General features: G+C 38.3%; 1 protein-coding gene across 1 annotated transcript; it reads right to left on the minus strand.

The window, feature by feature from the left end:
* Positions 1-10,459: 10,459 nt before the first annotated feature.
* Positions 10,460-13,107, minus strand: LOC131970003 (uncharacterized). Its single transcript, XM_059331248.1, has 6 exons — positions 13,008-13,107; positions 12,635-12,728; positions 11,997-12,341; positions 11,676-11,862; positions 11,375-11,496; positions 10,460-10,789 (listed from the first exon to the last, which is right to left on the minus strand). Exons 3-6 carry the CDS (start codon positions 12,102-12,104, stop codon positions 10,460-10,462), a joined length of 747 nt encoding a protein of 248 aa, XP_059187231.1. The 5' UTR covers positions 12,105-12,341; positions 12,635-12,728; positions 13,008-13,107.
* Positions 13,108-26,541: the final 13,434 nt, after the last annotated feature.

Consider the following 26,541-nt stretch of genomic DNA (forward strand, 5'->3'; position numbering starts at 1 on the left):
CAACCACTGAGCTCAGTATTACAAAGGGAAGTTGCAGGCTTACAAGGTTACAGTGTGTGTTGACTCTGGTAGCTCAGAATGGTGCCTAAGCGAGGAAAAACAACCCAAAGCTACACGCTAGAAACGCACAGTATATTTGCTTTACTAACAAATGAGCCATAATTGGTCAGAAAAATCACAATGAAGATGTAACAGCCTACTAAGTCTAAATTTGCCTACCAACATTACTAAGAAGTAATAATGAGCATTTATTTATATGATTTTGCCAGAATGCAGCGAGGAGCCAAGTGCAAATGAGAGGCTGGACAGCAAAGAAATATCTCAGGAGATCTGGAATCGAAATCTAGTCTAGCTAGAGAAACTCAAAACTAGACTTGAAGTTGGCAAAATGTATATGTTGAGGTGTCGGGCTGTAGACATTTTAATTCAGTTTATAGGGAAAACAGAAATAACTGTTCATGTCGTATGGTTTTTTTTGTCACAGCCACAGGGAGCCACTGCAGATGGCCTAAAGAGCCACAGGTTGCCTAACCCTGCTCTATCCTCTAGGCCATGGACTGCCCACCAAATCTTATAAGAAATATATTTGCCGATATTTTTGTCGTTTTTGCACAAATGCGTTACCAGCACATAACCACAATATTATAACATGTCATCATAGTAGAGATGAAAATACAAGAGAGCTCGTATGAAGAGTTTGTAAAAATATAAATAGTTAAATATGCATAGCATGTAGAGCCCCCATTTCCCCCCGTATATTGGTAACATCTGTGGGCTCTGCATATATACTGCACCGAAGACATTTTTGAGTTCTCCATACCTCTCCCTTCTAGTAATGATTGCGCCCTTAAAATGCTTGTGGTTCAGAGAGTTGGGTTTTTAAAATACCTTCAACTTTGTGTAATTTCCCGTCCCTGGAGCAAAGGGGAACTGAGGAAGTACATCTGAAGGTTAGTCATAACATTGTAATTTAGAGTTGTTCTATGCTGCTACTACACTGTAACAAATGTTTGTAGAAATTGCAGTAATACACTATCCAATTGCATGAGAAATAGGGTGTAAAATTAAAATTGCATATCACCGTAGTAGACACTTTGAATTACCGTAAAACAAGGAATAGTACAAACTTTTGAAAAACTGTAGAAAACAGTTTTACTGTAAAAAATATAACATTTTCATGTAAAATTAATGGAGAATTACCATATTGTCACAAGGACACAATTTCCTTAAAAGTAAAGGGACTTTTCAGTTTGAATTACAGTTTTTGCTGACATTTACATTTAAATTTAAAGTAGAAAACACACTCACTGTCATTTTAAGTTCTGGCAACCACAGCTGCCGGTCTTTTACTGTAAACTAATGAATGTTCTTATGTTGGGCTAATATTGAATTTGGTACTGACCACATTCAGGCATACTTGGTGTTGTCAGGGGGAACCTTTATCAAACTTAACACCAGACATTTTATAGGTAGCAGGAGTTAAAATTAGTAATCCTCAACATTTGTTGTGTTATGGTTTCAGAATGATGAAAAAAGTTGGACTCAGAATGCGATGCAGGCTCTACAGGATCAGTCTTTTCATTGGCAACTATCATGTTTTTCCCAAATTATGTACAGATTTTTAGGCATTCTATTATCTCATATGGCTTAAAAATAGTGCGCATAGCTGCCATAACTGGCTAGGCCCCGAAAATAACCACATCTGGCTCTGCCCCTGGTGTTTGGACTGTTGGAGGATGCAGGAGAACCCAGACAGAACCCATGCTGACACAGAGAGAACATGCACACTCCACACAGAAGTTGGATTTAACCCATAAATACTGTCGCAAGGATTATATACTGCATATATACTATTACTTAATAATGTTAAGTAACTTTTTACAGTACAATTTAAAATATATTGTGTGTTTAAATAAGCAAAGGTTAATATGGTATAGATTACATGATCTTTTTCTTAGCCTAAGCAAATAGTTTTGTTGCAGTTCGGCAAATTGCAACAGAAAATAAGTAAACAACATGCAAGTTCAACTTATAATTACACTGCTAGCTGGTACTGCCACTATTTGAGCTTGCTTTCTCTCAGCTTTCACCCTGCTGCCTGAAACCTCATCCAACCACGCAAAGCAGGCTTGGTTACTTGATTATATGGTTGTTAATGTAAAAAAACAGTAGAAACTCAAAAGAACATTCAGGGAAAGACATGTACTGCATACTGTTTGTGTGGTGGGATAGTTGTGTGTGAGAGAGAGAGGCTGTGCTGATAGTTAACAAACTGCTGTGTCAGTGCTGATCAGAGCAGAGATGAAAACCTGTGGTCTGTGGCGCACAGCCGACCTGTGTGCTTGGAACTCTTCTCGTGGTGCCTAAAAAAACAAAATGTATCACAATATGCAGCATTGCCAGTCTGGAAATAGCACTGAAAAGCACAAAAGCACAAAAGCTGTCTAGAAAGGGATGAGCAGAACCAAAATTTAATTCAAATTGCTGAATAGTTCCTTTTATACGACCGGACTTGGACCAGCGTTCTGGTTCTCTGTGCCCAACCTAAACTACAAGTGTCCCTGGAGTTTGTATTTTCTTAGTGGGTCCCAAGACACTGAGGAAACAGATTTGTCCTTTATTAGCTCCCCTGTCTGTAAAACCAGTCATTTTAGATGCTGACCTTAAGTTTTAAAAACATGCATCTATATCCAAGACTGCATTCTATCATCTTAGAAATATATCTAAAATCAGATGTTTTTTTCAACCCAATCAGATTATGAAAAACTGGTTCACGCGTTATTTTCCAGTAGATTAGTTATTGTAATGCTCTTTTTGCTGAATTGACAAAACAGGTGTTGAATAAACTCCAGCCTATTCCGAATGCTGCTGCAAGAACACTGACAAAAAACAAACGGTTTGAACACATCACTCCCATTTTAACCTCTCTACATTGGCTCCCAGTAAAACCAAGAATTGATTTTTACACTCCAGAAAGATCCCTTAGATCAGGGATTCCCAAAGTGTGGTGCATGCGAGCTGCTGCTAGGGGGTGTGCAAGATGAAAAATGTAATGGCGGTCTGATAATTCCACAATTACATTTTTTCCCCCACACAATAAAGAAGTGTAAATAAACATTTCCTTTGTAAAATGTAAAATCAAAAACTGTAATATTAATTAATAAATATATGCAGGCTATTCAAAATGCACTTGATTAAACATGCCGCCTTTAATATGGCTATAAAGAAGCTTATTGCATTTTGGGTTTTTTGAAGGTGTGGGGGATTGGGGTTGCGTCAACACGGTTGGGACATAGAAGGGGGTGCGCAGCTAAAAACGTTTGGGAACCGCTGAGTTAGATCATCAAGTTAAGGTCTCCTCACTATACCAAGAATCAATTCAAAATCAGCTCATGGTGCTTTTAGTCATTATGGGCTGACTCTGGTACTTGCTACCACATGAAATAAAGTCTGCTACATCTGTGTCTTCTTTTAAAAGCAGACTAAAAACATATCTGTTTTCATTAGCTCTAGGTTTTTAATTTCCCTCTTATATAAATTGTATGTCCTTATATATCACACGTTTGTTCATTTTAATGTTTTTTTATCTGTAATGACCTACTTCATATAAAAGCATACAGCATAAGGTGCAATTACATTTGTTTTTTTGTTTCTTTTGTCATGTATGACATTTGTCTATTTTCTTTTGTTTCTTTTGTTTTTCATTTATTGAAGCAGATTGAGTCTACGCCTGTCCTATGAAAAGTGCTTTATAAATAAACTTGACTTGACTTCTTTTTGTACTGTTGCTTTTTTCTATTAGAGCCTTCAAACGTCAGCATCGGGGTGTGAGGTTCCTGACTTCCTTTCTCTCCTCCCACACTGTAAATGCTAAATCATTAGCCATGATGAAGACTAAACAGGACATGTCTCAGTTATTCTGTCTCCCAGCCTCAGCAGATCAGCATCCGTCAGCTCCACCTCCTCGTCTGCTGACCCTACCACATCCATTTATAGTCTATCAGAGGTGGGACCAAATCATTGTTTTACAAGTCACAAGTAAGTCTTTGCCCTCAAGTCCTCAGTCAAGTCCCAAGTCATACAGTTTGAGTTTCGAGTTCTTTCGAGTCCAAAACTTACAACTTCAAATCTTGGTTGAAGTTTGAAGTTGTTGCGTCTCTGTCTGTAATCTTCGACCCACATGTTTTGCATACTGCAATTCATTTTTTGTTGACCACTTCGTAGTTTTTATACCTGAACATTTTTGCCTGCTGTCGCCCTTTTTTAAAAGTTCTTCTTCATTGATTGTCCTGCAGTTTGATTGGATGGATGCTGTCGGATCAAAATAACGTGGATCGGATTTGATTGGATGTTGAGCCGACAGCACACGTCAGACACACACAGACAGACACACACATTTACACAAAGAGAGATAGAGTGGTCCTTAGTAACATCAACTACAACACATTCTTAATCTTTGGGTTTTGTGAAAGGTCAATTGGCTCAAGTCCAAGTGAAGTCACAAGTTATTAGTCCGAGTCGAGTTGCAAATCTCTTTACATTTTGTCAGGTCGAGTCAAAAGTCATCAAATTCATGACTCGAGTCTGACTGGAGTCCAAGTCATGTGACTTGAGTCCATACCTCTGTAGTGTACTGAATGTTTAAAGTCTTTGCATGCAAACCCATGGCAGCAGTCTGATTTTTTTTTGGTCACACTGGATGAAAAATAAAAAGGAAGACAGGGACTACTAATTTTTGACCATCCAGAAAGTTGAGATTTGTGTCGTGGGTCCACAAAATAGTTTTCCACCAGTTGTGTAATATTGTATGCAATATTTTTGTAAATTAATAGAATAATTCATTGAAAACAACTGTCGCTTGGTGCGAATAAATATCTGCAGTCAGAGAAAAAAAACACAACAAAATAAAAAGTATACCAAAATCTTTAAGCATCACTTTTAAGCTGGCCACACAGTAGGCAGTACCAAGTTGCCATGGTTACCATAAAATCTTATTTGTCACCATCAGTAACATTGTCAGTCTTGCATGACCTGCTGTACCACTTTCCTCATTTAATGAGTGCATTAACTTCCTCTCTTTCAAAAATAGCTCATAAGAGTTTAATTTAAAAGCTGATATCTAGCCATTTTCCATGGTTTTCTTGTATTTTCTTCATATTTTTGTTGTTATCATTACATATGTCCAAACAAATGTACCATTACTTGTACCAGGCATTAAATTTGAAAAAGAAATTTGAGAAAACAAGGGTGGTGTAATAATGTTTTCCATGACTTACATGTAAAACTTTAAGGGATCCTGGGTAACTGAATTTGGTGGCTGTCTCCTCTGTTGAAGGACAAACAAGATTCAGCTGCCATTAAGAGTCTTAAAAATGAAGTCTAAGCCTCAATTGATATAAGGGTGTGACAGCCTGTAGGCATGGTTTAATCATTTGATTTTACTCTAGGTTGATATAATATTCAATGATGTATAAATCTCCATTAAAACCAACTTGATCCCTCCCTTTGTACAGTGCACAATCTTAACTCAAGTCTCAAGCTAGTGCTCACATTGCATGTGAGTGCTGGTCACGGAAAGCCCCCCTTTCTGTTCATATCACTGCTGTCATTTTTTGTATACGATGTTTCTCTTTGTGCCAAGCCCACTCCTGTAATCTGCTGTCTGTACCTCCCTTTGTGCTGCCGTAAAGGAATGGGAAGGAGAGGGGAGGTTAAGACTGGCATATTGAACAGTGTTAGGGGGCTTTTGGCCCACAAAAGACTCCTTTATCTGGGTGAATAGAGAGGTAAAATGAGCCTGCACCAGTCATCCTCACAGTACAACATAGTATTGTGTAGGCCACCCCCCCAACCCCGAACACACACAACCTTCTCCCTATTCCTTTTCTCCGTGTGTGAGGAGATCTGGGTCTCTGTTTGCCTAATCACCAACTGCAACACTGTGTTCCCCTGGTGTGACAGGTGGTGATTAGGCAAACAGAGATGAAGCAAGTTTTATTTGTACACCTTTCAACCTCTTTCTGGCTAAAATTAAAGAAAGTGGGGTGAAAGGATTTTAGTGTGGGGAGATCTGATTTTGGAGTTATTTGAAACCTACATTTTTTACATCAACATTTGCTGGGCCTGAAAAGTGCCTGAAAGCTGCAATCTTACTAATGGCCAGCAGGGGGGCTGCTCCAGTGGTTGCAAAAGGAAGTCTGATTACTTGAAAGTCAACAGAAAAATAACCAGTGGTGGAAAGTAACTAATTACATTCACTCAAATACTGTATTTAACTACAATTTTGACGAAGTTGTACTTTACTTGTGTATTCCCATTTTATGTAACTGTATACTTCTACTCCACTACATTTTCAGGTGAATCTTGTACTTTTTACTCCGCTACATGTAGCTGACAGCTTTAGTTACTTTACAGGTTGAGATTTAACATAAAAACAGGATACATTTAAAGTGATTAGACTTTTATATTTATTCAAGCACATAGCAGTATATTAAGTAGCTAAAATGAGACCTAACTTGAAATGTAAACGCTGCTTATATAAATGCATCAATAAGAATATATTTAGAATATATAAAACAATCTGAGTGGGTCCATTCTGCATAACGAGTACTTTTACTTTTGATACTTTAGGTACATTTTCATGCTGATACTGATACTGATGATTTGACATTTGTTGAAATTAAACCTCATTACAGTATGTTTAGAAGATAAAATTAATCCTTGAGAAAAAAAATGCTGCTCACATAAACGCATCAATAATAATATTAATCCAACAATATAGTTAGAATATATATAACTTTTACTTTTACTTTTAATACTTTAAGTACATTTTGATGCTGATACTTTTGTACTTTTATTTCAGTAAGTTTTGAATGCAGAACTTTTACTTGTATTTCACAGTGTGGTATTAGTATTTTAACTTAAGTAAAGGATCTGAATACTTTTTCCACCACTGAAAATGACCATACTGCTCAGTAAACATCTTTTTAATGATTTTATGGTCACAAACTCTAGTTTCAAGATTTCTTCAAAACAGTATGATAATTATTTAGTAAAAGGTAGTCCAGAAGTAAAACTGAGGATAAAGCCTTTTGGGATACCCTGCTTTGTTGTGCACTTTATGTTTTTGTCGATTAAAAAAATGAAGAACAATCACGGCCTGCAAAAACAGTTGTATTCTGTATTTTGTCTGATAATCATGATGATGTTGTAGCAAGGATATCAGGGTTATCATACCTGCTCTCCAAGAATACAAATGTTTAATGGAAATCCTGTGTTACAAACAGAAGGCTGAGTTTGAAAGACACACAGCAAAAATCCCAGTGTGTATTGTACTCTATAAGAGTACATTTAACTCCAGTTTCAGAGCTTATATAGGTCCAAGAGTTTGGTGTTCACTGAACTCCGTCAAAAGTGTAAAACATATACTCCAAATAAAGAGTTACATTTGAACCCTCTGAGAGTACAATTTTACTCCGTCACTGGTACTTTTAAACACTACTTCAGTGCTTTGTGACATTTGCAGTGTAATCCTAAAGCTCCCAGAGAGTAAAATATATACTCTGGTTTAGTAATTTGTTGCACTTTGCAGAGCTGATTATTTAACACTCAGAGTGAGAATGTACTCTATGACTGGTGTACACCAAACACTTTTGAGGTGAATTGTTAACACTTAAAGAATTAGTAGTCCTCACAAAAGTTTCCTGAAATATAATATCTTTATTATTACAATACATCCCAACAAGTATCTTGTCTTGTTATGGAAGTTAACTCTTGTTACAAGGACATAAAACATCTTATGTTAGAAGCCATGGTGCAAAAAAAAAGCCCTGTAAAATCAATTTTTGCAAAAATAATTGTCAAGATGAAAAACAAAAAGGGGGCAATCACTTACGTAATACATTTCTTATACAAAAACGTGCACCAGCACCACATACTGATCATCTCTGTCAAAACCAAAACATAATACATTTATTGTTATAATAATTATTACCATATATTCTAACAAGTATCTTGTCTTGTTATGGAAGTGAACAGTCAACTGTTGTTACAAGGACGTAAAACTTGTCTTAAAGGAACACTCCACCGTTTTTTCATATTAAAACATGTTATTCGGTCAAGTAAGACGAGTTGATACAGACCTCTTGCGTCTCAATGCGTGCACTCAATCGCCCTGGCGCGCGGCGCCACTTGGCTAGCACTTAGCTTAGCCCAGTTCATTCATTAGGATCCAAACAGATGGACAGTTAGAAGCGACCAAACTCCTCCACGTTTTCCCTATTTAAATACAGCTACACGAGTAGTTAAACGACCAAGTATGGCAACACAAAATAAGACGTGTCGCTTTTCGAAGCGGATAAAAAGGAGAACTATAATGTATGGCGGAATAGCACTTGGGAGCACTTCGACTCGGCGCAGTAATATCATCATTCCTGAAAAATCTTCTCCCCTCAGGAGTGATGATATTACTGCGCCAAGTCGAAGTGCTCCCAAGTGCTATTCCGCCATACATTATAGTTTTTATTATAGATTGTGTTCTTGAAAAAAATGTTTGGCTTCAAACCTCATCGCCCAAACATGAAGAATTGGACCTATTTTTCGAATGGATCTGGGGGTAATGAATCATGAAGTGATGTTTGGGAATCATTTTGCGATGTGAATAAAGCCCTTTGAAAAGTTTATGATGTTCAAGAACGAGATGTTTCAGACATACTGTCATGCCATCAGTAATGACAGGAGAAAATATGATGTTGATGATTTGCAGCAGAAGCAGCAAGAGTCTCCAATGTGCATTTCCTTCTTGGACAACATCTCCAAATATCAAGGGCACATTCCGGATCAAGCAAAATGTCTGAATGGCATTGAGACCAATTCCATTTCCATTCTGCTCTAAGTTGATTCTGGTTGGTCGATTCTTTCTCTCTACAAAGCCACAATTGTATGCATATATCCTGTTACAAATATCTGTCTTGGATATGATGTTGTTGTTGAGAGATAACCAAAAAGCAACTTCAGCTGAAATTCCCCAACTCCTTCCAATATGTCATGCGTAATGTCTACAGCATAGTTATCAGAAACATCAAAGTACTGTAGATCATTGAGTAAACATGTTCGCTTCACTCCAAATGTTGATGGCAGTGTAGGATCTGCCTTCAAATCACTGCAATGCTGAGCATGCAATACTTTGTTGCGCAGTGTTATTCTTGGATCGTCATCACTGAAAACTGTCTGTGAGGTTTGTTTGTCTACCAGACAAAAGCGGCAAAAATAGTTCGAACTGAATGATTCAACATACCCAAGTAAGGAGTGCAATCCCAAATTGTCCCCTGTCACTTGTGCAATTGTTCCATAAACTGGTTCATCAGAGAAAGGAACTTCAACTCCTGTACACTCAAGGACTTTCAGATCATGTACGATGGGTTCTAAAATGAAATTAAATCCATACTTTTTTACATCCTCTGTATGAAAAAGTGCCAAAAGATGAATATTCATAAGCGCTGAGTTTATCTTTGGAGACAGATTTCGTAAAATAAAGTATATACTTCCAATCTTATGGATACCATGTTTGGATCCTAGTGGATTTGCCACTTCAAAATCATCACAGAATATCTGTATTTGGAGAGAGTTTGTTTTTTTAGAGAAGAGGGGGTGATCTTTAAAATAACTCCCATCACAGAAATCTTTATAAAACCCAGTCTTCTCACAAGGCCGCAAAATATGATTTAAAATCTCTCTGTTGTTGAATATAAACTTCAGCGTTTCCAATAGAGGAATGTACACAAATTTGTCTGTCACAGGAACCTGATCGTATGTGCCAGTGGTTCGATTCCTTCTGGTGTCATACCTCACCCCTAGAGCGACCTCAACAGGTTCTACAAGACCCCATTTCTCACTGAAATGTTTTTTCCATTTTGTCTCAGTGTTCAGTTTGCTAAATGGATTTTCAAGGTTTTCAAAATAATCATCAAATTTTGTTCTCATGTCCTCAACATTAGGGAGCAATTTTACAACATCATCTTTCACATTTGAATGTAGTTCCTCTACAAGCTCCTCCATATTTTCAACAACAGTCTTTATGACATTAGTAGCCACACCACAGCTTTGGAGTTTTGCAATAAGGGATGCACACATTTCTTGGGTATGTTGCCTAGTCTCATTACAGCTTTGAGAATTCACTGGTTGCTCTGAAATTGAAGCTGACATTGTTTGCTGATCGGATACACCAACGGAGGGAGTGACAGTCGGAGTGACAGATTCATTATCAATTTGAACTAGACTTTCAGGACTATGCTTGGAATGGAGATGTTTCCTGAATCCAGAAAAAGTGCAAAACCTCTGACGGCATCCATTATGGTCACACAACAAATGAAACTTCTTGCCGGGAAAAAAGGCATGTGTAAGTTTGAGATGACGGAGCAACTGCTGGATGGTGACAAAAGTAGACTGGCAAACAAAGCATTTATACATCACAACTTGAGTTGAGGAGCTTTGCCCTGAGGTCCTTGACTCTGGGAGTTTCGCGAGAAAGCCCCACATCGATATTGTAGACAGTGGTTTGCACAAATGTGTACAGGCTGTTTAAGGCCTGGTCATAGGAGATCCCAAACACATAATGCGTCTTGAACAGTTCATCAAAGGCTGAAAGGGAAGACCCGGCCTTGCAGGGAAGGAGCTCACCATCCATCGCAATGTAGTAATCATGGATGTTTTTTCTTGTGATGCCAACTGCCAGGATGTAGGGCTGCCTCCGCTGGGCTGGACCAGAGTGTTCTTGTAGGCTTCGGCCCGACTGCAAGATAACACAAAAGTGTTACTACACTATACATCTTTTTTTTATAGCAAAGTCAGAAATCTGACAGCACAGTTGGAGGATTTCAAGAAAAAAAAAGAAAACGTATTTATGTGACTTGCTATTTATAATATTATAACAAATGTTTTTATGTATTGCTATTTATTTTTTTATAAACTTAGTAAATAAATGTGTTTGTATTTATTGCTATTTATGAAGTTATTATATAAAGATGTTTATATCTATTGCTATTGATACCATTATTATAAAAATGTGCTTATATTATATTTATTGCCATTTACATTTATAAATTATTTGTGGAAAAGTTTGTCTAAATAGAGGAATTATGGAAGAACAGATTAAGTCAACCCTCTTAACAATATTCTTAGATCCAGATATTTCTTGGCTGAGATTTACTTATGTTGAGTATGTTGTCGTGCTACCCCATCATGTGAAAATGCACTTGGGTAAGTTCCTCTGTATCAACAGAAATGATAATTGGTCAAAACATTTGTTTGTTTTTGGAATGTGGATTCCACTCGTTGATATTGGATGCTTTCAAAATGGAAATCAGGATACACTGACCTTATGAAACTTCACTACGCGATCCACAGCTTCCCGGATACTGATCTTCACGGCTCCCTTCTTTCCACTTGGTGGCAGGAGGTAGACAAGCAGGAGAACTGAGGCCATGTCACTATCCCAACCTGAGAAGAGGGGATGAGAAACTCAACTTCAGTATGAGATGCACCTGACAAATCAATATCAACACTCATCAGGCTCTTGAAAAAAATACTATCAGCACAACCACATCACTGTCAACACAATAAGACAACATTTGAAATGGTGGGTGGAGATACACAGGGAATTCATTTATGTCACTTACCTGGGACCTCCTCATCTCCATCCTCATCAGGGTTCTCGTCTGCAGACTGAATGAGATAGTCAAGGTGTGGGGTTTTGCTGAGGTTTTTGGCTTGTTCAATTACTTTCGCCTTCAGGAGTGTTCCCCATTTCTCCAAGAATTTTGATGAAGTCTCTGCTCCAAACAACAGCTCAAAGTCTTGTAGAACCTAAAGGGGAGGAAGTGCAAGCAAGTGCATGTGTACTTGATGATGGTGGCAATGGAAGGAAGGTGCCACTTTCATCTTTACAAAGCTGTTATTGATGGAAAAAAACATAATCAACCTAATTAATGTGAACTTACAAGGCCTTTTGTGTCAAGGAACCTTGGGAAAACTGTAAGCACTGTGCTGCATCGCTCTGGATCATGGATCAACTTTTGTCTGTGCTGGAAGGTTGCTCTCATTTTCATGAAGATCTGTTCTTTATCTGTGCTGTGTTTCAGTAGAGATATGGCCTCGCAGCACTGGTCTCCCTCCAGCTGTTGCTCTTTAGTCACTTTCCTCTCCAACTCTGGTCCGCTGCTGTCTGAGGTTTGAGAGCTCCTTCTCCGAACTCCACTGCTACGGCCACTGCTGAGTTCTCGCTGTGTGTTTTTAAGCTTCCAGGCAATGTAGCCCTCGTTGCTATCTGCATCAAAGAAATCCTCCTAAAAACAAGTTTGAAAATAAATTAAGAAATTTGAGCATGGTAAGACACCTGGTGAAAGAAACTATAAGGTGAAAATACATCAAAACATTATTCATTCATCAACAAAATTTAAAAACAAAATATTGAGCTTAACACAGTCCTGAATTTGCTGTCATTTTCAAGAATGGTAATTGCCCTCCTTACTGCCTGATCAATAAAAACCTCTATGTCTATTGCTCCTATGAAAAAACAATATTTTTTATTATTATAATTTGAAAAGTTGGTAAACTTCTCGTTAAAATATATACTCACATAGCCCTTTTTCGAATAGGGATCTTTCAGAGCAGGTAACAGTGTTACAATCCCCAATGCATATTGTGTTCTTTTGTCCTTTGGCGGAGCACTTCTGTGGGGGTAAATGATAGGTTGCATTGACAGGGAAAAAAGCTGTATGACAATTTACAATGGGGACTCTGAGGTCAACTCAAATAAACCAGTAAACAATATATCAAATCAAATCAAATCAATTTTATTTATATAGCCCAAAATCACAAATCACAGATTTGCCTCAAAGGGCTTCACAGACTGTACATGGTACGACACCCTCTGTCCTTAGACCCTCACATCGGCCAGGGAAAAACTCCTTTAAAAAACCCTTTTAGCAGGGGAAAAAAGAAGAAGAAACCTCAGGGAGAGCGACAGAGGAGGGATCCATCTCCCAGGACGGACAGACGTGCAATAGATGTCGTTGTACAGGGCAGGTCAACAGAGTAGAGTAGATAGAGGTTGGGGGGGGGGGGCAATAGAGAGAGAGGGAGAGAGAGGGAGAGAGAGAGAGAGAGAGGAGCAGGAGTTCTTGGGCGGGGGGGTTGGGGGGGGCACAGCAGCAGGTGATGATGCGCCACCATTGGCCAGTAGTGATGGTGAGTGGACCAGGAGAGGAACATTCCCATCTGGGGCCGGACCAGATCCACAGCAGTGAGACCAGCAGGAGTGATGGAGCAGGACCACAGCTCCACACCCTGTGAAGAGAGAGCAGAGAAAAGTGCGAGTATTCTGGGAAAATAAAAGCTTGTGTCATGTATTATTGGGACAGAGAGAAAGAGGGCCCTGGTGTATCGTGTCCCCCGACACATTGGGCCTATAGCGGCATAACTAGGGGCTGGTCCAAGGCAGGCCTCGGCCAGCCCTAACTATAGGCTTTGTCAAAGAGGAAAGTTTTAAGTTTACTCTTGAATAAAGAGAGGGTGTCTGCCTCCCGAACTGACACTGGGAGATGATTCCACAAGAGAGGAGCTTGATAACTGAAGGCTCTGGCTCCCAATCTAGTTTTAAGGACTTTAGGAACCACAAGTAACATAGAATTTTGGGAGCGTAGTGCTCTAGAAGGGTAATATGGCATTATGAGGTCTTTAAGATATGATGGTGCCTGATCATTTAGAGCTTTGTAAGTAAGAAGAAGGATTTTGAACTCAATTCTGGATTTTACAGGGAGCCAGTGCAGCGAAGCTAGAACAGGAGAAATATGATCTCTTTTCTTGGTTCTTGTTAGTACACGAGCCGCAGCATTTTGGACTAACTGAAGAGTTTTAAGGGATTTATTGGAGCAGCCTGACAGTAAGGAATTACAGTAATCTAACCTTGAAGTAACAAAAGCATGAACTAATTTTTCTGCATCCTTTTGAGACAGGATGTGTCTAATTTTTGTAATATTACGTAGGTGAAAAAATGCAGTCCTTGAAGTTTGTTTTATATGGGAGTTAAATGACAGATCCTGATCAAAGATAACTCCGAGATTCCTTATGGTGGTATTGGAGGCCAGGGTAATGCCATCGATGCTAATTAAGTCTTTAGATAATGAGTTTCGGAGGTGTTCGGGTCCCAGTACAATCACTTCTGTTTTTACCGAGTTTAACATTAGGAAGTTGTGGACCATCCAGGTTTTTATGTCTTTAAGGCATGCATTTAGTTTGGCTAGCTGATCAGTTTCACCTGGCTTGATTGATATATATAACTGAGTGTCATCAGCATAACAATGAAAGTTAATTGAATGTTTTCTAATTATATTACCTAGAGGGAGCATATAAAGGGTGAATAAAATTGGTCCAAGCACAGAACCCTGTGGAACACCGTGGTTAACATCAGTGCGCACGGAGGATTCATTATTCACATGAACAAACTGGAAACGGTCTAATAAGTACGATTTAAACCAGCCCAGTGCCGTTCCTCTAATGCCAATTACATGTTCCAGTCCCTGTAATAGGATACGATGGTCAATTGTATCAAATGCAGCACTCAGATCTAGTAAGACAAGGACTGAGACAAGTCCATTATCAGAAGAAATTAAAAGGTCATTTGTAATTTTTACCAATGCTGTTTCTGTGCTATGATGAGTTCTAAATCCTGACTGGAAGTCCTCATATAGACTATTGTGTTGAAGAAAATCACAAAGTTGATTTGCGACTGCTTTCTCCAGGATCTTAGAGATGAAGGGGAGGTTAGATATTGGTCTATAGTTTGCTAAAACGCCAGGATCTAAATTAACCTTTTTGAGAAGAGGTTTAATTACAGCTACTTTAAATGATTGTGGCACGTAGCCTGTTAATAATGACAAGTTGATTGCATCTAAGAAAGAAGTACCCGTTAAAGGTAGAACCTCTTTAAGCAGCCTTGTTGGTATGGGGTCTAGGAGACAGGTTGACGGTTTAGATGAGGAAATCATTGAGGTTAGTTGTTGGAAAGTGATGGGAGCGAAGCGATCTAAATATTTATCAGGGTTTGTACCCGTTTCTAAGGCTCCAGGGTTTAAGGATGCCTCAGTACCAGTTAATGGCAGGAGGTAGTGAATTTTATTTCTAATAGTTATAATTTTCTCATTGAAAAAGCTCATAAAATCATTACTAGTGAGTGCAATAGGAATACATGGTTCAATAGAGCTGTGACTCTCTGTCAGCCTGGCTACAGTGCTGAAAAGGAATCTTGGGTTGTTCTTATTTTTCTCAATTAATGAGGAATAATAGGCTGATCTGGCTTTACGGAGGATTTTCTTATATGTTTTAAGACTGTCCTGCCAGGTTAAAAGAAATTCATCCAGCTTAGTTGAACGCCATTTCCTTTCGAGCTTTCGTGAAATTTGCTTCAGTTCACGGGTTTGAGAATTGTACCATGGAGTTAACTTTTTCTGTTTTATTATTTTCTTTTTTAGTGGGGCAATAAAATCTAGCGTTGTTCGCAGTGAATCTGCAGTACTGTCGACAAAGTTATCAATTAGGGAGGGACTGAAGTTAACATAGTCCTCTATTATGTTGGGAGCACGACAAAGAGTTAAAGACAGGTGGAATCACTTCCTTGAACTTAGCTACAGCACTATCAGATAGACATCTAGTGTAGAAACTCTTGCTTATTAGCGAGTAGTCCAATAGCAGGACTTCAAAAGTTATTAAATAATGGTCTGATAACACAGGATTTTGTGGGAAAACTATTAAATGTTCAATTTCAATCCCATACGTCAACACAAGGTCGAGGGTGTGGTTAAAAGAGTGAGTGGCTTCATGAACTTTCTGATTAAAGCCAATCGATTCTAGTAAGGAGATAAAAGCAGTACTAAGGCTATCATTATCAACGTCAACATGAATATTAAAATCACCTACAATAATTACCTTATCTGTAATTAGTACTAGGCTTGATAAAAACTCAGAGAATTGTGATAAAAATTCTGAATATGGACCGGGAGGCCGGTAAACTATGACAAATAGGATTGGCTGTTGGTTTTTCCAGGTTGGGTGTGAAAGACTGAGAACAAGGCTTTCAAATGAGTTATAGTTTAGTTTAGGTTTTGGGGTAATTAGAAGGTTTGACTCATATATCGCTGCAACTCCTCCTCCTCGGCCTGTGCCACGAGGGATATGAGTATTAATATGACTAGGAGGAGTAGATTCATTTAGGCTAACATATTCTTCATCACGCAGCCAGGTTTCAGTTAGACAAAGTAAGTCAATATTGCAGTCTGATATTAACTCATTTACTAATAAAGCTTTAGATGATAAGGATCTAATGTTTAAGAGTCCACATTTAATTATTTTGGGTTTTTGTTTATTTGCAGTTGAAGTTTCAATTTTTATTAGGTTATTTTGGGTAACTCCTCTTCTGTTAGAACCTGGTTTAATTAACTTAACTTTGGGAGGACGGGGGACAGACACAGTCTCTATGGGATTTTGGGTGGATGACTGCTCAAAGGGAAAGGCAGAGAAGTGTTTTACACTGCGACTCTGCCTCCTGGTCTCAACTCTGACTTGTCACGGGTTTGGACCGCTAATAAACTTGGTCAGGTTGCTAGATATGAGAGCGGCTCCATCCAAAGTGGGATGAACACCATCTCTCCTAATAAGACCAGGTCTCCTCCAGAAAGTTTGCCAATGATTAACGAAGCCCACGTTGTTTGCTGGACACCACCTCGACAACCAGCGCTGGAGCGATGAAATGCGGCTACACATATCATCGCTGGTCAAATTAAGCAGGGGACCAGAGAAAACTACGGAGTCCGACATTGTTTTGGCATATGCACACACCGATTCCACATTAATTTTTGTGACCTCCGATTGACGTAACCGGGTGTCATTACTGCCGACGTGAATAACAACTTTACTGTATTTACGTTTATCCTTAGCCAGCAGTTTCAAAAAGGATTCAATGTCGCCCGCTCTGGCCCCCGGGATGCACTTAACTATGGTGCCTGGTTTCGCTAACTTCACGTTCCGAAGAATGGAGTCGCCAATGATCAGAGTTGGCTTCTCAGTAGGTGTGTTACTGAGTGGGGAGAATCTGTTGGAGACGTGAAGCGGTTGGTGGTTAACCATCGTGGGCCTCGGCTTCTGACTATTCCCCCTTCGGACATATATATAAGTATATATAAGTATATAAGTAGCATGGACTGACTAAATCTATAAGGCTGCGTGTGTCTTGCAGATGGGTAATGATTAATTTAGATTAGAATATCTGTATATATGAAATAACTTAGCCATGTGGCACAAGACCACAGTTTACTGGCCATGGTTGTACTGATAATCTCATTTGATTACAATCACCTGTTTTTTATAAACAACATGTCTGCAATCAAACACTATGAATATGCTCTTGACTGCATCGTGTACAAGGAGTATTTGACTTACCCATACTTTTCCAACATATCAGCAACAACAATGTTGACAAGTTCACGGCGTGTTCGATCCTTCATCTCTCCCTTAGTTGCATATTCTTTAAGTATTTTCTCCCCTCCAGGCTTTTGTTCCAGAACTCTCTTGACAAGCTTGAAAACTAGTAAAAATAAGACAAAACAAAAAACGGATGTCAAAAACACATTTAGAACTTGGCAAAAGAATGTACAAAAAAACTCACCTCTTTGGCCTGTGAAGAGCTGTCATCAATATGCTGACTCTTTTGGGACTTTGGGATGTCATCATCAATGCATGGTCTTTTTGGAGACATCAGAAAGGTGTCATCAATGTGCTGTCTTTTTGGAGACATCAGAAAAGTATCACTCTCGGATGAGCGTGATGATAGTGACAAGGTGTCCGTGCATGAAGATGCAGGAGAGTCTGAAAAGTCTGAAAAGATGGAGTACATCATTTTCAAAAATATTAGTTAGGTACGGTTTCTTGAATTGACTGACAGTTTAAACCTAAAGAAGGTGATAAGGATTAGCTGCAGCCAAGCCATACCCCCCATCTGCAATTTTTCTGTGAATTTAGCATTCTGATCTATTAAAGAAGTGCTAACAATATTGGTTGATACGGCCACATTTTGAGCAATTCAGGCCATGGCAGACAGTCTAATAGTTGATAACTGAGTGCTCAGGTCAGTATTCTTATCAGTCGACATGTTTCATAGGTAAATGGATCAGTTCTGAAAACAATAAAAGGCAAATTCTGTCTAACTTAATCTAATCATTTTTGTATAGTTACGTCAATTTCAATGATCACATGATAATACTGTAACTTTGAAAAGTACAATTTCATCAAATGACCACTTACCAGTGACTGAAAGAGTGTCGACAATTGTCCACAGGATGTCTGTTTTTTCCTCCAGAATGTCACTGAATACCTCTTCATCGACCTCTGTTCCAGTGTCATCCAGCACATATATGTCTTTTTCATTGGGTATACTGAACTTCATTTTAGCTTTGAATACAGAGAAAAAAAATAAATGAAGTTTGGGGTGCATTATTGTTCATCTTACAGTGTTTCCCACAGACCAGGTAGCAATGTGTGGTGCTCCACTGACACCGGTGGGTGAATTGAGTGTCACAGTGTGGTGGAGTCGGTCATTGGGTGGATGCAGCGGGCGGCGTTCAACACTTTCTGAAGCTGCCACATGAAAAAACCTGTTTCTATTGTTCTTCAGAGTCACCTGCTGAGACACTATAAAGCTACAGCATTTCAGCTCAATCTTACTTCTTTAAAAGTAAGTTCTTTAAGAGAAGACAACTAAAAACATTTTTACCAGAACCCTGCCTGGTTTAATTCCTCACCCCAACTAGTTTAATCTTTAGATTCTGTGACAGGAATGATTTGCACACAACAACTTCAATTGGAGGTTTTTATTTTTAAATAATTAACTTAAGACCTACCTCAACCAATAACCTGTTCTAACTGTTTTGGTAAAATAATGTAAAAAATAAAATATATTAACACAAATAAAATAAAGAAACTACCTAAGGAACAAAGCCTGATTCAGATTATTTTTAGGTTCTTATACTGTAGCCTATTTAGTGCACAGCTTCATGTCCTATCAGAACACCTAATTTTTCTTGGCTTCCTGAAAAACAACTCAAGTGCTCTTCATAAGGGACCTCCTTGGGTTCAGGCCCATTTATGGATAGTCTTGCTTGAGAAACAGCCACAGACAAATCAGAATTAAAATAGGCTACTTTCCCCACTCGTTTTTTTTTTTTTAATTTAAAGTCTAAACTTTTCTGTTTCCACCTCACCTGTTGTTTCAGCAGCTGCCTGTCTTACAGGAGCATTTTGTCTGCTGTCCTCCTCTATTTCTCCCTGAGCACCACTGTTTGATGCCTATAGAACATTCAGATAAATTAACATTTACGAGCCATTTGACTGTTCAACTTTGTTTCAGACTGATACCTCCTCATGCTGCTCCTTGTCCTCTTGACGAGGCCGTTTTTGCCGTGAAAAAAACCTTTCAATACTCATCTGGACTAAAGCAGGAAACATTCAGAAAAACTACTGATAACTACAACAATAATAATATTCATAATAACTTTAAAAATGTGGTCTATTCTTTTTGATTTGACTGTGGGCATAGTAGTCTACTCTATCCTCTCAAATATTAGGGCTGTAAAGTCCTAAATTCTTTAAATATATCACAATTATCATTTTAAACCTTTTTAGGTGAGAAAGTAGCCGTTTAGATCCCCAGTGCGTCGTTAATTTGTCTAAGTACCAGTTGTTTACAATTTTGTTCGGACGAATTCGGCGCTACTCAAGCTAGCCGTCGTGAGCAACGCACTTCCGGTTACATTCACATAAATAAAACGCCCGTTGCCCTTTATAACGTTAGAAATTGTGCCTTTACTTTGAAAACAGGAAGCGAACCTACCCTCGATGTAGCTAGCTTGAAGCAGCCGCTTTGACTGCTCTCGTCCCGTTAACGGCATTTAAGGAAACCATTCAATATGCCTTAACGTTACCGGAGAGTCTTGACAGCTCTGAGACCGGCCCGGTTCATTGTAAAACATTTATTTATTGACGTGAATGTGGTGTTTTCTGTGTGTTGGCTAACGTTACAGACGTAACAGTTTTTTTAATCCCCTAGAGAGGAAAAAAACAAAACAATCATTTTGTGGCGGTCGGTCTCTATTCTGTGGCGGTGCGCCACAGAATGGTCTATCTGTGGGAAACACTGTCTTACTACCACCACAGACACAAGACAAAGTGGGTAAACAAGTTCATTTCCCAAGAACACAATATACCTATCGTTTAGGCTACAAGAAGCAGACACATTAACTTACCCTCCTTGAGAAATTCTGAATGTGAGGCTCCATTTAGTTTCACGTATTTCTTCTTTCCTTTGTACTGTACTTTGAACAGCATTGCTGTAGACCTCCCACAACTGCACATAACACAAACATACAATTAGTGCGCAGTTACCCACTAGCAACGTAACTTCAGGCGGGAGTCGGGAGCTTTTAAGTAGCTTCGGTAAAGCTAGCCACCGGGAGAGACTAGCTTATTTTAAGATAGCTAACAAACGAATTCTGTGTTTTTCTTTGTCAAATAACCTGCTTAACCGTGATTAACATTACAAACACAATATCAATTCTGATAAATTAAACATTTGCAGTGCCGTTACAACCGATATAGCAAGTTAGCTAAACCACATTGAAACCGTGTTTGCCCCCTTAATGTATTACCATTAAGGTTTTTAGATATTTACGGATTGAAACGTGAAAAAAATATTCCATGCATTGAAACGTGAAAAAAATATTCCATGCATTATTTATTCACTTCAGTTTCTTAGCCTACCTGTAGTCCCGGGGCTGTTGAAGACGTCGGTTAGTGTCGTGGCTGCACTCCTCAATGATGCGACTGGATTCAACCAATGAGAGGGCGTGAAGCGCTGATGATGAAATCGAAACCTAACTCTTGGTGTGGCCGGGAAAGACTCAATCAAGAAATAGACTCTCAGGGAGTCTATCATTGTAAAATAAACACTACAAAAACTCTACACCAACACTATGCATAGAAAGAACACCAGAGAGAGATTATGGTGCAACCTGCAATCTCAAATGCTGTGCATGATTCAGAGAGGATTTAATGTTCGGTACTATCCTGTTACATTTTGGAAAGAGTGGGATCCAGGGTTTTTTTGGAGCTTGGCTCATACTAGAGACTAAAGGGCAATCCACACAGAGAGCCTGTCACTGTCACTGTCACTCATCTGTGTAACAGATAAGCACCCTTTTGATCATGATGTACGCTGGAGCTCCCCAGTATTACATTTGATAAATATTTTTGTATTTTGATTTTTTTTCTAATCCACCTACTTTATGGAAGTACAATAATTACTGAGGGTAAAGTACCTTCACTTTCATGAACTGGAAATAAAGTGAATCTATCAAATTTTTCAAATTTTTTCTGTGATGAAAAAAAGACAAACAAAAATTAATTAAAAAACAAATTAAAGGCTGGCCATTACTAAGACCAGCTCAGTGTAGCATGCAGATTGTGTCCCTAAACCTCAACACATATCTTTTTATTTAGCAAATTTCAATAAATAAGAATGTCATAGAAAAGTTTATTTATGTCAGTAATTCAATTCGAAAAGTGGAAATAACACATAATATAGATCCATTATACACAGAATGAAACATTTTATGTCTTCATTTATTTAATTTATTCTAATTATAATGATTATGGCTTACATTTAATGGAGATCTAAAATTCAGTGTCTCAAAAAATTGTAATTTTACAAAAGACCAATTTTAAAAAAGTATGTTTAATATGGAAATGTTGGCCACTGAAAAGTATGTCCATCTATATGACTCAGTACTTGGTTGGGGCTATTTGACTTGAACTACTTCTTTTCTATGATATTCTAAATCTATATTCTTTGCAAATGTTTAATTTATCTGCATATTATCTTATTCAATTTCCTGCAAATGTTTAATTTCACAGTTATTTCCCATTTCTCTGCAAATGTGTAAATACTTTAGATAAAGGTTTTTAATGTAAATTCAGATTTATCATAGGTTAATTATTTATAGGCTAAGTTTCCCTGTGTGTAACGGATCTATATAATGTGTTATTTCCACTTTATGAATGGAATTACTGACATAAATAAACTTTTCTATGATATTCTAATTTATTGAGCTTCACCTGTATCTCCGAGCAGCTCAGGCTGCTATAGGTACATCATTGTCCGTCTCATCTGTGGCCATTTAAACTCTGACCTGCCGGACAAATGCACACACTGACAGGTGTCTGAAATCAGAACAATGACTCTGTTCCCAGCCACACATGTGTTGCTTTTCTTTTCTTTTACTCCCATTCTCCTTTCTTCCTCTCTCTTCTCCTAACAAGACAGTGATTTTCCACTTTCCTGCATTCTTGTCTACCTCACCACATACTCTAACTACACACACACGCGAAAAAATGGCAAAACGTCATCAGGGAGAATATATTAGTAGGAGAAAGATGCCGTCCTCACACACACACACACACACACACACACACACACACACACACACACACACACAGAGCTCCCGCAGTCATAAGCAGAAAGGTCAGGCCTTCAATGTGTCAGCAGAGACAGAATGGCCTAATTTGATTCCTCCTCGTCGACTTTCAAGGATACATGTTCATAATGAACTCCTCTTCTCCTCAGAGAGACACTGAAACTCTGTCTCCCTGTCTCGCTCACTATTAAAGAGACACGGACAGAGAGATGCTGGTGACACTGGAGCTGCTCTCAATGACCAGAATACCTTCATCAACTCAGAAGTGGATCATTCATCTCAAGGACAGATGGGCAGAGGGACTAAGTTTGAATGGGCATTGTTTCTGTTTGAGTGGCCGTATAGGTCTTAATTCATTTAATTAAATTAATCTTTCCTCTCACATACACAAAAATACTTCTCACATTCACAATTTTACCTCTCACATTTGCAATTTTCCCTCTCACACTCACAATTATACCTCTCACATTCACAGTTTTACCTCTCATATTCACAATTTTACCTCTCACATACACAAAGAATACCTCTCACATACACACATTTTTTGTGAATGTGAGAAGTAAAAAAACTTCTCGTTTTGAAGCCATTTTCATCTGAACAGCGCCCAAGTAAGACAACTGTGCCAAAATGGTAAAACTACACCTCAAGCCAACATTTTTTTTGTATTTAATATTTAACTAATTACCAATATTGTTGCAGATGAATTTTCTTCAGATCAGCTAATCGATCAATGATGGAAATGTCATTATCTTTGCAGGTATTTGGTCATCAACCAAATAAGATTAATAAAATGTGAGTTTTACCCTGATGGTGGCACTATAGATAAAAAGTTGGATGCGTTGGGGACATTTTAACTACCTCAGAGTTTATGGGTAGACGAGGGTCTTGTAAATCTGTCTTGCTGGAAGGCTTGGCTGGTTAACTCTCTATTACAAGCTCATGAAAGCATCAAATAAAAAAGTAGATGAGTTTGAGCAGAGAGACAGAGCGTAGTAGGTCCGAGTTGGTGTTTTACAGGATGACGATGATGATGATGATGATGATGAGGATTAGGTCAGACAAGAAAGAAGAGAGAGATTCCCTTACTCTCCTGTCGGTTAGCACTCTCAGTTTACCCCTGAAAACAATCAAGTTTTTATGAAGCTGAGTTGGCCTGTCATTTCCCAGAGTGCAAGCTGCAATTTGACCCCATTCTACACAGACCCATTAACACACACTGACAGAGACAAAGGAACATATGCACCCCTTTCCCACCAGGGTTGACCTTGCATTTAAAGGGCTTAACCTGTATTTATATATAAATATACAGTCATGGAAAAAAATATTAGACCACCCTTGTTTTCTTCAGTTTCTTGTTCAATTTAATGCCTGGTGCAACTAAAGATACATTTGTTTGAACAAATATAATGATAACAACAAAAATATTTCATAAGAATTTGATTTAAGGGATTATATCTAGCCATTTTCCATGAGTTTCTTGATAATGATTTTGGTTATTATCAAGAAAACCATGGAAAATACGAGCAATGAAAAGCGATTTCTTTGTCCTTTGAAATCGATTTTAATTCCTCGATTGTGATCAGCTCAGACAGTTTCAAGTCCTTTTGCAAATTATTCTCTGATAAAGGAGCAGTGTAATTTAAAGCTTTCTTACTTAACTCAGTTTTCACTCTTGGCATGTACAATATTTTGAGAGTGTAGACCATACTGAGTTTGGTTTCTACACAGGTATGAGGGGAGCAGCCCAAGATTAGATTTATAGATAAAACCTAACCAATGAGAGAGCCTGTTAACATACAAGGACTGCATTTAGAAGAAGATTACTTTATTAATCCCACAATGGGGAAATTCAACCTCTGCATTTAACCCATCCTTTTTTACACACAAGTGAACACACCATGCACATTACTGCGCCCGGGGAGCTGTGCAGGGGGGTTAGGTGCCTTGCTCAACGGCACTTCAGTTCTAGACCTGTCAGTACCAGGATTCGAACCGGCGACTCTCCAGTTGCAAGCCCGATTCCTAACCTCTAGGCCACAGACTGCCCCATTTCAGACGTGGCATACATGATATGTGTAATTTTCACAGCCAGTATAGTTAGTTAGGTTCTTTATTGTCCTCAAAGGGAAAATTGTTTTCACACAGTCAGGTTTTTCAGGACAGTATACATTTAAAAAGGCACAGCACAGTGTAGCAACACTGTGTAGCACACACTCTTGTTCAGTGCTATGATGGCTGGGGGTAAAAAACTTTGAAAGGCACAATGATAAAGACAGTCCAACTTCAACGCTTGCTATTTCCATGTGGATAGCACACAACCGAGGGGACAAATTGTAATTCAATAACAAAGATCACAGCAATATAGATTTGAGTTTAGGGAAGTTTAATGCATATTGAGAAAGGACAGCTGAGATGATGTAGGAGCACACGAGTGAGGGAGCTGCAGCTAGTTTGTATGGCACCTTTCATTCAAGAAATGCAGCTCAAGTGCTTTATAACAGTGATGCCAAACAAATCCACTGTGACATGGACATTTCCACTCCCTGTAGGCTATGTTTGCTATTTAATTATGTATTGTGCTGATGTCTGTATGATCATTAAAGTAGCCTAAATCCTTAACGTCCATGAAAAGCCAATATACACGGTCACTCATAAAGTTGGAATATATATATATATATATATATATATATATATATATATATATCTGTATGAGAGGTATATATATATATATATATATATATATCTGTATGAGAGGTATATATATATATATATATATATATATATATATATATATATATATATATATATATATATATATACATACATATATACCTCTTTCCATAAAATGATTGTGACAATGTGATTTATTCTTGACAGATAAAGTGTATATCTTCTCAAAACGTTATTTATCAATCTTTTCCAAACATGTCACAATGAGAAATAAACCACATTTAACAGAGGACTGTGTCTCAAAAAAAATTAATTCCAACTTTATGGACTGCCGTGCATGTATGTAATCTGAGTTTTCCACGCCACAGAAACATTTCTTATCAAATACCCAGACAAATTTGAATCAGAAAAAACATGGGAAAAAATTGTTATTTTAACCCTCCTGTTATGTTGTTGGTCAAATTGACCCATTTCAAAGTCTAAAAATCTAAAAATAGTTAAAAGTTTTTTTTCATAAAAAGAAAAAAATTAAAAATGTAAAATGAACCTTTGTATTTTGTATGTAGGTATTTCCAATGGACATAAAAAAGTTTTAACATGCATGTTTTATGAAAAACAAGTGAGAGGTAAAGAACACCATTGCACTAAATATTGATTGAGATGGTTAGTAATGGAGTTAATAATGAAATATAAACAATGTTTATTGGAATTTTTTGACACTTTTGGATAATTAAACACACCCCGAGTCAAATTGACCAAAAAACATTATTGCTGTTCCTGAGAAACGAACATAACAGGAGGGCTAACCAACAACATAACAGGAGGGTGAAATCATGAAAAAAAGCTCTGAAACGCTGGGGACATGTCCGCTGAAGGCCCTGAAACCCGATAAGTGATATCCAGTCACTTCTCAGGTGACTTTCTGCATGCTGTCACACTGGCTCTCTGTCTCTCTCAAAATGTTCATGCAAATCAAACTACAGAGAATAAATCCTGTGTTTCTGTTCGGGTGTTCTGAGGTGCAGAGATCTAACCTGCTCTCCTGTCGGGTCTCTGTGTGCTGCTGTCAGACAAAAGCAGCGCACAGACCCAATTCTTTGACTGCCACCATAATGTGTAACCCTGGTTTTCCACTTGCCGACAAAAGATCAGAGGCAAATCGGCCTTGGCTCTGTGCTTGCAAATGGACACTGGAGTGTTATGTGTGACACGACGGAGAGGCTGGCCAAAGCCCTCCAGACACAAACCCGATACACTTTGAAAGTGATTAAAAATGGATAACAATTGTTAGAATGTA

The sequence above is a fragment of the Centropristis striata genome, chromosome 4 (genome assembly GCF_030273125.1).
Source record: "Centropristis striata isolate RG_2023a ecotype Rhode Island chromosome 4, C.striata_1.0, whole genome shotgun sequence".
Lineage (NCBI taxonomy): Eukaryota > Metazoa > Chordata > Actinopteri > Perciformes > Serranidae > Centropristis > Centropristis striata.

Coding starts and splice junctions, on each gene's coding strand:
- LOC131970003 (XM_059331248.1), bottom strand. CDS start 12,104: ATGAAAATGAGAGCAACCTTCCAGCACAGACAAAAGTTGATCCATGAT. Junction 11,863..11,996: donor TCCTTGACACAAAAGGCCTT/GTAAGTTCACAT, acceptor CCTCCCCTTTAG/GTTCTACAAGACTTTGAGCT. Junction 10,790..11,374: donor GCGTAGTGAAGTTTCATAAG/GTCAGTGTATCC, acceptor GTTATCTTGCAG/TCGGGCCGAAGCCTACAAGA.